The 11,561-nt window shown below is 43.6% G+C and overlaps 1 protein-coding gene across 1 annotated transcript in view; it reads left to right on the forward strand.

Moving 5' to 3' along the window:
* Positions 1-43: 43 nt before the first annotated feature.
* The window catches only part of LOC102870505 (retinal homeobox protein Rx-like), a gene marked incomplete at its 3' end in the record, with an annotated part of 90,396 nt that continues 78,878 nt past the window's right edge, over positions 44-11,561 (forward strand). The window contains exons 1-3 of the mRNA XM_006899742.1: positions 44-48; positions 167-459; positions 638-831. Coding sequence (XP_006899804.1) covers positions 44-48; positions 167-459; positions 638-831 — 492 coding nt within the window. The remainder of the gene's footprint in view (positions 49-166; positions 460-637; positions 832-11,561) is intronic.

Here is an 11,561-nt window from a genome sequence, read left to right on the forward strand (position 1 = left end):
AAAAAAAAAAAACCCACAAAAAACAAGTGGTTGTGAAGATGAAATGAGGTAACACAGGGCATAATTCAAGGCCCCCAAGGAGACCCTTGCTGGTGGTATGTTTGTTTCCTTCACCTATCTTGGGCCTGTTCAGCCATCAAAAGGTCTTTCCTCTCTCCTCTCTCAGATACAATAGACTCTTGGGGCTCCAGCAGAGGTTAAAAGAAAGCAAGCTGCGGGCCGGAAGCGTGGTCGGCTGCTCGCCCGGAGCGACCGGAGCTCAGCCTGTCTTCGGATCGCTGCGTTCTATCACCCAGCGGGCAGGCCTGGGGCCCAGCCGACAGCTCCCATCTCGTCTCCTTCCCGCGCTGGACAGCGGAAGCAGCCCGCATCCCGGGGGCTTTCCCCGGCTGAGCCGCCTAGTGACCACTGTCAGAGTGGACAGGAAGCCGCGGGCACCAGGAGTGGAACTTTGCCGTCGCAAAGCCTTCAGGCTTAGTCCTGGGAGAGGGAACCGGGAAATTTCAGTAGCAGACTAGTTTTGGTTTCAAAACAGAGAGTCAAAGGCAGGGACGAATGGGGTCTGGATGTTCCTTTGGGGAAGATCAGGAACAGGATAAGGCTAAGCCTAAGACTCAAGCAAGCTTACCCAAAATAGCTAGACGAAGCCGGACATCCATCACAAGATGTCAAACCAGCATCCTAATTCAAGCCTTTGAGAAGAATCAGTACCCTGGTATTGCTGTCAGGGAAGAACTAGCTGAACAAACAGGGATTCCAGAATCAAGAATTCAGATATGGTTTCAGAACCGAAGAGCACGGCACCAGAAAGGACACAGCAGAAGGAAACGTGTAAACTCCTTGACAGTTGACCCAAATCTGAGAGCACATCAGGACCAAAATGACCATGCCACTGTCCCAAGCATCTCTCATAATTTGCCTCCCTCTGATTCTTTGAGCAGGAACCAAACATTCATACCTGCTCATCTTGTGCCCCATATGTCTTTTGCTCCCCGGGATCCTAAACACTCAGGTATAAGCCAAGTACCAGGTGTCAGGATGGTCCAGTCCTCCCAGGTTGGGCAGAGTGGAGAGAATCCTCATCTCCCTCTCACACTGTTGAATCACTTGCCAACAGAACTGACTCTGGCAAAAGGGCTCACAGATACTCAGACTCCTTCCTGTCTCCAGTGTCAAGGACAATGTCAAGATCATAGTGAACACAGTGGAACACCAGGATTATACTTCCCACACTATTCACAGCCACACACTGATAGCAGAAAACAAAAAAGGCAGGATCTAAGTCAGCAAGACCTAACACTCATTACACAGTGGTGGGATGAGGAGTGCCAGGCTTTGATTGCCGAATGGGAACCTCATGAAGGGACACTGGCCTCTTAAGATGCACTGAGATGGGTCTGTGGGAATTTTCAGTGTAAGTGTCATGCTGTCCTCTTGACCAGCTACACTAGGAATACTTAGAAACCTCAAGCTTTATAGATCAATATCTGTCAAACAGATAAAGGTCACAACTCTTTGCGGATTTGAATCCACGGGAGGAGGTCATGCTGTTACTAGTTTAGATACTTTTCAGGTTTGTTTCACTGAATAACTTTCAGCATTCTCTTGGCCCTAAAATGAACAATGAGGATTTCATGATCAGGAGCAAGATTAAAGCAGGAAATGGAAATTCATATAAAGTCTGTAAACTCAAAGGGAGGTTTTTACTCTGTCCTGTGAGCAATACTTCAGTATTCACTTCATTATATAAATATATAGTGATATATTTATACAAATATATAAGGCTTTGGAGGCACAAGGTATACCAGTAACAAACCCATTCTTTGAATCCTTGAATAGAAGCATTTTTTGCAGTCGTTAGCTCATAGATGGTCTGTACATTCAAACTTAACAGTGTGGGCTGAGAAAATCTAAGAGGGACGTATCTACCATTATTTCTCTTCTGGCAGTGTAAGAGGTCAAATAGAAATTGGGATGTAGAAAATGAGAGAAGATGCTGTATTTCTTGATGTACGTTCATAAAGTTGAGAGCTTTCCTGTCACTGAGGACTGGGTTGGATTTGGGAAATGGATGTTACCTTGATATCTATTAATGAGAATGAGTAAATGGGTTGTAATACTTTTATAATCTAAGGATATCTTCATGTATAAATGTATTCTTGTTCACTGAAGTTAGAAAATTGAAATAAGTTTGAAGAGCACCACCATGCCATCACTGAGCAAAGCCTAGGGATGCACCGTGATGACCCCACATGGAAGGAGTAGAAATGCTTTATAGGGTTTTCTTGGTTCTTTAGGGTCACTGTGACTCAGGGTTTTATTGTCTTAAAACTTTAGGGTCACTGTAAATGAATATCTACATGGTGGTTTTGCCTTTTGTTTTAGTTTTTAGAGAAGCGGGTCCTCAGTGCTGCTGGGTATGTTTGAATACCTTTAGGTTAGGCGCGTGCAGACCCCCCAGTGACATTTTCCCCATTTTTAAGTTCCCCCCACTCCATATATTTGTACCTACAGGCAGTCCTCAGTTACGGATGTCTGAGTTAAGTATATCCCATAATCATGGAGCAACTCCCATAATATCTATTATATACTGAAAATTTAAGATATAAACTAGTTTATAATACCAACTGTATTGGCAGCTCTGTTCCTTACCACTAAGTCACCAGAGCTCCACATGGGCATTATATTGTAACATACCTCAAAGCATTATTAGTATTTCTATATTACTATACCTACCTGTTCTGACTTAGACAAATTTGATTTAAAGAGACTAGAGATGGAACTTTTTCATTGGACAAGAATTGCTTATGTGTAAATTTACACAAAGTTCTCAAGTTCAGAATAAATAAATTATACTTCTTGGTTATAAAAAAAAAAAGCAAGCAAGCTGCAAGTAATCAGTTGCCAACAAGTCAATTCTGATTCATAATGACCTCATGACTCACTCATTCATTGCTGTTGAATCGAAATTAGCTCAAAACTGACTCTTTAGCAGGTTTTTAGAGGTTGTAAATCACACAGAAGGAGAGTGTGCATCTTTCTCCCAAGAAGCAACTGGTGGATTAAAATTATCTGCCTTTGGGTAGGCAGCTTAGCTCCACTAGGCCACCAAAGCTTTGTAGTGATCCCATGAGTCAAACTGTGCTTTCTAGTTTTCTTTTATTTATCTGTTGTCGTAATTTATTTTTTGAAGATTGTAGCAAGACAATTCTATAGGGGAAAGAATAACTGTCTGCCTAAATCATGGGTCAATGGAATATACACTTGCAAAAGAATGAAATTAAACCTCCTCCTTACCCCACAGATAAAACATAACCTGAAATAGATCAAAGACATAAAGATAAAAGTTACAAAACTCTTAGGAGAAAGCATAGGAGAAAAATCCTTGTGAATTTTGAATGATAATTTTTTAGATATGACACCAAAATTACAGGCAATAAAAAAGAAAAAAATAAATAGGATTACATAAAAATTTTAAAAAATCTTCATGCTAGAGACAATACAGTGAGGAAAGCAAAAATACTGATGAATTAGAAAAAGTACTTGAAAATTATATATGTGGTAAAAGATTTGTATCCAGGATGTATTAAAAAGGGGAGCTCTGGAGGCCTAGTGGGTAAGATTTAGGCTTTCAACCTAAAGGCAGATAGAGAAAGATGGACAATCTCCTCCTGTGCAATTCACAGCCTCTAAAAGCCCATTGGATGATCAGCTATGAGTAGGGTCTAATTTGCCAGCAGTGAGTTTTTTTGATGTGTGAAAAACATTTACTAGTCAGTAAAACAAATAAGCCATTTTAAAAGTGAACAAAAATTTGAACAGGCATTTCCTCAAAGAAGATATACAAATTCATAAGCACATGAAAGTATGCTCAACATTATTAGTCATCAAGGAAATGCAAATTAAAATCACAATGAGATACCACTCTACACCCATTAAAGTGGCTACAATAAAAAAAGATAGACAATTACAAGCGTTGGGCAGGATATACTGCTGATAGGAATAGAAAATGATGTGACTGCTGTGAAAAAATGGTTTGACAGTTCCTTAAAAGATTTAACATAAAGTTACTATGACTCAGCAACTCCACTCTTAGCAATCTACTTAAGGTAACTGAAAAAAACCAAAAAAACTTAGAGATAGTCTCCAACTTTTGAGTTACAATGCACTGCACTTAAGACCATCCTTTTGGTCTTAACCAAATTTAAAAAAATTTTTAATATCTATTTTTATATATGTGTATTTTAAAAGGGAACTCTTGTGGTGCTGCTAACTCAGAGGCAGGTGGTTTAATTCATCAGCTGTCCTGAAGGAGAAAGGTAGCCAATTTCCTCTCATGTGATTTTCAGCCTCTGAAAATCAGTTGAGGATCAACTATGAGTTGGTTCCAACTTGAAGGCATATAACGACAACATATTAAAAGTAGTTCAGACTATAATACAAAGAATAATGTGGCATCAGGTTTGGATAAAGGCTCATTAAGAACTTGCACCGTGTAGATGACACCACTGTGCTTGGCCAAAGTGGAAAGGACTTGAAGCACCAACCTATTGATAAAGATCAACACCTACACAGCCCTCTAAATGGATTATACCTCTGCATAAAGAAAAACAAATCCTTACAACAAATGGACCAGCAAGCAACATCATGACAAATTGGAAAGGATTGAAGTTGGCAAAGAATTTTACTTCAATTCACCTCAATGCTCCCAGAAACAACAGCCAAGAAATCAAAGGACATATTGCATTGTGCAATGATGCTGTTTAAGGACCTCTTTAGAGTGCTAAAGAGAAAGAATATCAGTTTAAACACTAGTGTGTGCCTGCCTGTAAAAAGAGAAAGGGCAGCACAGGAATGGCCAAGTTTGACCTCTAATAACTCCACATGGAAAAACTGTCCCCACCAACAATATCCAAAACACAAAACAAATTCCCACAAGGTCAGACATAATCTCCCTGCCCTACATCTCTTTCTCTAATTCCAGCTGCTCTACTGGGTCCAAAGTCCCTTGCAATAGCTATATAGACCTTCATCACGATTATGGGATTTATAAGGGAACTTAACTGGTAACTCAGGTTGGCAACATGATACAATTTCTCAGGACAGCTTCTGGAGTGTGCTTATGGCTCTTCAGCCTTCAGCCTTGTGGCTTTAGGTCAGTGTTACAAAGCTCTCTTTGTCCTACCAATTAAGATATCTCCTCTCTCACCTAGACCTCCAGCAAGCTTGAGCAAAAATCCCTGGTTCCAGCTCCATTAAGGCAGCAGTTCCCAGTCAGCTCTATTTTCTGGTTCTCTGCTGCAGCTGCTACTATTCTCCTGTAGGCCCTGGTCTGAGATGGCCCAAGAGTCTCTGGCATCAAAAGAGTATGTGCTGTATTTCCTGCTTCTTTGTTGGTGGTAGTGAGCTCCCCATATTTCTGCTGCTCAAACTGCTCAATTTAAACATGGTGGAATGGTGAAACTAGCTAACCCCCTGTTGGATAGACTAACACATTCTATTTGGATATTCCTGCCCAGATTCGCAACAAAGGTCTAGGAGAGACACTTTGAAAAATAGTCCCATTATACCACACTGACCCAAGCCATTGTATTTTTAATTGCTAAGTATACAAGTGAAAATTGGACAATAAACAAGGAATACCAAAGAGTTTATGCCTTTGAATTGTGGTGTTGGCAGAGTATGGGCTATCCCACATACTGCCAAAAGAATAAATCTATCTTGGAAGAAATACAACAAGCAGGCTCCTTAGAGGCAAGGATGATGAAAGCTGATTTCACATAGTTTGGGCATGTTATCAGAAAGTGCCAGTAGTTGGGAAAATACATCACTTGGGAAAACAGAGGGTCAAGTGAAGGAGAGGAAGACACTCAGTGAGATGGATTGTGAGGATGTACAGGATAGGGCAAGGTTTCCACAGGATCAGACACATTGTATTTGGCTCAACAGCACCAAAGAGTAAAACAGTTCACATTTCAGCTTTTGCTGTCATCTATATTGTAAGTTGTTTGGCTTAATGAAAACTTCAAAGGACAACTTTATTCAAGGTTTAAATATTTCCTCAGGGCATTGATTCAGATCTTTCAGTCTTAGTGGACTCAATATGTCTGGATTCTGTACAAATTTGAAATTCTTGTCCCTCTTTGATCAATATCTATCTCTATGGAGACTCTGATCTGAGTAAAAAATTGAAGCAAGACCCATACCTCACACCATATGCAAAAACTAAGGCAAGATGGATAAAGCCTAAAACTATAATAAGAATCATTAAAGAAAAGAAAAAAAAGTCCCTGGTTTCTGGCCAGACCTTAAGAAAGAAGGTTTGGGGAAGCTAATGAGTCCATGTGGCCAGCAGGCAGGGACTCAGGCAGTTGGCTTTGGACACGGACTTGTCCTGAAAAAGTGTTGAGGCAGCCTTGAAAGGACATTATGGGGAAAAGTGAAAATGGGAGTTGGAATTCAGTTTACCATAACCCGGCCACAGATAAACTCTCCTGCGGTGTTCCTAGCTAGAGGGTGGAAAGGGCCAGTTCTGAAATACCTGGTCACAGCAGAGCCTGGGCGTCCCTGCACCCTAGGTGCCCCTGCTGACAGCTGGGAGTCACGCGGCTCCTTATTGCCGAGGCTGCAACGACCCGAGAGTCCTCTAGGGGGCGGCCAGGGGCACGCCGCGAGGGTTCATCTCTGTGACCCCACAACCGGTTTGGACAGGCTGCCACCAGCGGGGTCTTCTGCCTTGCCTGAGGGTCACGTGGTCCCCGACCTCTTCCTTCGCTATAAAGTGGGGCGCAGCAGCCTCTCCGGACCTCGGAAAAGTGGGGGGACAACCCTCGGGGTGCGGTTATTGGCTTGTTTGAACCCACCGGCTGCAGCGCGGGAGGAAGATGGCAGCGTCGGAGATTTACAGCCTCAGAAATAGTCTGGGGCAGTTCTGCCGAGTCCTAGGGGCCCTGGTGAGCCAGAATCCGCTGGACTGTTGTCTTTGGGGGCGGGGATGCGAAGGGGAGGCAGCGGGGGTGGGAGTAAAGGCAGTCTTGTTGGTGGGTCAGCCTCGCTGGAGCTGGGAGTCGTGAGAGGAGGGCGGTGGGGGCGTTTGAATTCTGGAACCTTCCACCCAGTGCAGAGCGCGAGAGACAAGGCCTGGAAGGGGAGGGGACGGGGCAGGGAGCGGCTTGAGTATGGCCCTGGGGGCACTTGGTGCGCCCTTTCTGCGAGAGTGGACCCCGGAGGTTCATTCGCCGACCCTCTTTTTTTAAAATTTTTTTTTAGCGTGTGCGCGGTCAAATCAGAACCAACGCACAGCTGACCCTCCAGCGGGTTTTCAGAGGCGGTGAATCGCATGGGAGGATTGGAGATTGTCCATCTTCTCCCACGGAGCAGCCGGCGCATTCTAACGTGTCTTTGGGATTGCAGTGCAGCTTAGTAGCATTAGGCCACCAGAACGCCCTTTAAAAAAAAAAAAGATGATAGAGATATAGCTATAGATATACATATCTATCTATATGTATATCTCTATCTCTATACACACCCATTTTGGGGCTCCTGGTGCTCCAGCAGAAGAAAGCAGAAACCGCTTGGAGGGCTGCTAAATGGGGCTCCGCTCGATGACGGCGGATTAGCCCCAGTTGAGGGTCCTTTAAATCCAAGGTGGAGATTCAACCCATAGCTTGGGGTCCCTTCACCCCGCCAGAAGGTGACTGACTCCCTAAGGAGTACTTTATATGACTATACGTGCTTTGCCTTGCAGGCTGCAATATCAAGACGAGTACCAGGCCTGCTTCCATACCAGGTGGCACCTCCTCCAAAACCTGCCCAACCAGAAACCACCCCAGCACAATCAGGTTCGAATCCTGCCTCTACCAAAGATTTGGTGTGTGACCCTGAGTCAGTATCTTCAATTTTATGAGTCTCATTTTATTCATCTTTGAAAAGTAGCACACATAAATCAGGGGATGGGAGGGGGGCATGACTTCATTTACCATCTGCAGGCCCTAGATTCCACCTGTATTCCCCCCCCCCTCAAAGATTTGAGCCAGCTGTAGGTCCAGGTCATCACCAGTTGCCACTAGGTGGACATGCTCTAGTGTTAGTGATGTCAGAACAAATAGTATTCTGAGTCCCTGACCTGGAATGGAAAGGGGTCCATGGTTTAGACTACAGTGGATGTTGTATTGGTTCATATTCAGCTCTGGCACACCCTTTGTAACTAGGCGAATAATTCAGCTGAGCCTTGTTTCCTCTGCTTGCAACATAGAGCTCATGTTGGCTTTAATATGTGCTTTTGAAATGTGGGGTTAGATGCTGTTATTACTATGGATTCTAATAGAAAAAGGTAAGTGATCTGAGTGATGGAAAATTGAAAAGATAGTGGGCCAGGCAGGGATTAAGTCTAGGGTGGGCCCTTCCTCACCTCTGTCATGCCTTTTGGCCATGTCTCTATCACATAGGCCAGCCCTGCTCTTCTACCACAGCACCTCGCCTCCTTCTGGTGGAAGAATTGAGCTTCTGGAGTCCATTGCCCTGCCACAGAGTCATCTTGCTTGGTGGTGAGGTGAATTTAGAAGGGTTTCCCAGTGGCAAGTGGAAGGAAAATTCCTTGGGGCAATCCTCACAGGTCCAAGAGCCTTTCTACATGAAGACCACCTCAGACAGCGCTATCAGCGATTTAAATGTAGGGGCCTAATGGCATGAGTGCATCTCACCAAGCACCATGTTTACAAAGAACCAAAAGGGGGGTTGGGGTAAGGAATGAATGTCAGGAAATGGAACCTGCTCAAAATAAGATCAAGGGCCAAAGTCAGGGAACCTCTCCTTCCCAAAATTGATAGAGCCTCATAGTGGAAGTGAGCTGATTCAGCCAAGGGCTCTGGATTTCTAGAACATCTGAAGACTTGTTGGGAGCATGGGCAGACAGCCATAAACCTGTGTTCCTTTCATTTCCCAGGTGTCTGAGATCCTTACTGATGGTCAGGATATCTCCAGATCTTGGAGAATCCCCTGTTCCCTGAGGGCTAGTGAATTTGGACATAGTATCTGGCCTGCCAGTCACTGTGCCAATCTGCCAGAAACAGATTGTAGATCGATATGTTGTTGTTACATGCTGTTGAGTAGCTTGTGACTCATAGCAACCCTGTGCACAACAGCCCTGAAACCTGCTCTGTCCTGAGCCAACTTTACTGTCTCTGACACAGCAACCCTCATTACCTCAGTCTCTGTATCAATCCATCTAACTGATGGTCTCCCTCTCTTTCTCCATTTCTCTACCCTTCCAAGCATGATGTCCCTCTACAAGGATCTGTCCCTCTTGGAAACATGCCCAAAGTATGCAAAGCGAAGCCTCAGAATCCTCTTCTCCAAGGAGCAGCCTGGTTTCACCCTGTCTGGAATGAACCAGTTTGTTCTCCTAGCAGTCCATGGTATATTCAACACTCTTCTTCAGCACCACAGCTCAAAGGCTTCAATTCTCTTTCTGTCATCCCTAGTCATTGTCCAGCTCTCTGACACATAGCAAGCAGCTGTGAAGACTATGGCCTGGATCAGGCGCATCTTAGTCTCCAGATGACATTTTTGATTTTCGGTACTTTGGAGAGGTCCCTGACAACTGACTTTCCCAATGCGTTTTGTCTTTTGATTTCCTGGCTTCTGGTATCAAGAGTGTTGATTGTAGAACCAAGCAAACTAAAACTGTTAACAATCTCAATCTCTTCACCACCTATCATGATGCTACCAATTGGCCCAGTGGTGAGAATCCTTGTTTTCTTGATGTTGAGCTTCTATCCATATTGAAAGCTGCAGTCTTGACCTTCAGCAGCAAGCTTTTAAGGTCCTCCTCAGTTTCAGCAAGCAGGGTTCTATCATCTGCATAACACAGGTCGTTGATGAGTCTTCCTCCAATCCTGATGCCACACTCCTCCTCATACAGCCCAGCCTCCCGGATTATCTGTTCTGCATATAGATTGAAAAGGTAAGAAGACAGAATACACATCCCTGGCATACACCCTTCCCGATTATGAACCATGCAGTGCCTCCTTGCTCTGTTCTGACTGCCTCTTGGTTCAGGTATAGGTTTCACACAAGCACAATCAAATGTTCTGGGATTCCCATTCTTCTCAGAGTCAGCCACAGTTGGTTGTGATCCATATAGTCTAACGCCTTTGCATAGTCAATGAAACACAGACATTCCTCCTGTTCTCTCTGCTTTCAGCCAAGATCCATCTAACATTAGCTATAATGTCCCTAGTACCATGGTATCTTCTAAGCCCAGTCTGAACATCTGGCAGTTCTCTGTTGATGTACTGCTCCAGTCATTTTTGGGTAATTTTCAGCAGCGTCTTGCTTGCATGTGATGTTAATAATATTTTTGGATACTTTCCACACTCTGTTAGGTCACCTTCCTTTGGAATGGGAACAGGTATAGATCCCTTCCAGTCAGTTGGCCATCTGGCTATCCTCCAGATTCTTGGCACAACTTAGCATATCCAGGGCAGCATCTGTTTGTTGACTTATGTCAGTTGGTATGCCATCAATTCCTGAAGCCTTGTTTTTTGCCATTTTTTCCAGAGTATCTTGAACTTCTTCCTTCATTACCACAGGCTCTTGCTCATATGTTGTTTAATGAAATTTTTCTGTGTCAGCCCTTCTGGTACAGTGACTCTGTATACTCTGCGTTTTCTTTTAATGCTTCTTGGCTCATTTAATATTCTGATCAAAGCATCCTTAAGTACTGCAACTCGTGGCTTAAATTTGTTTTTCAATTCCTTCAGCTTAAGAAATACTGAGCGAGTTTTGTCCTTTTGATTTTCTGACTCCAGCTCTTTGCACATTTCATTATAATACTTTGCTTTGTCTTCCCAAGCTGCCCTTTGAAAGCTTCTGTTTAGCTTCTAAATTTCTTGATTTCTTCCTTTTGCTTTGGCTTCTTGGCATTGTAGTGCAATATTCAGAGTCTCATCTGATATCCATCTTGATTTCTGCCCCCCCCCCCCGTCTTTGTAATGACATTTTGCGTTCTTCATGGACACACTTTTTTTCCCTCTCAGATCTCTCTCCAAGACTGCCTTATCTTCCTCTGTGCAGTTGGTGTTCTTAAGATCTTCCATACATTAATCAATTTGACATACAATTACCTTCTTCTTTCATAGTTCAGTGATCTTCTATCAGAAAGTGAAACATATCTCACTGAGTCATGGTGTCTCATATCCCGATACCTGAGTACTCCTTAACCCTTTCAAACAATGTCAATAGTGTAATTGAAAATATTTGCTTAAGGTATGCGATCACAGCTTTTGTGTTACCTGATCTCAAGTGGAGACTCAGTACTGTACCATAGTACTAAATTTAACTAATTCATAAGAACACGTAAGCAGGGGCAAGGTTGATCATTGGGAAAAGTTGATTAAATGATTCAAAAAGGGGGAAAAAAACCCAAACTCTGCAACATGTTGTTGTTGTTATGTGCCGTTGAGTCGCTTGCGACTCATAGCGACCCTATGTACAACAGCCCTAAACTCCGCTCTGTCCTGTGCCAATTGCACTGTCTCTGACACTCCCATCCCGATTAT

Source organism: Elephantulus edwardii, unplaced genomic scaffold (assembly GCF_000299155.1).
Source record: "Elephantulus edwardii isolate Elephantulus edwardi_28Jun2011 unplaced genomic scaffold, EleEdw1.0 scaffold00266, whole genome shotgun sequence".
NCBI lineage: Eukaryota > Metazoa > Chordata > Mammalia > Macroscelidea > Macroscelididae > Elephantulus > Elephantulus edwardii.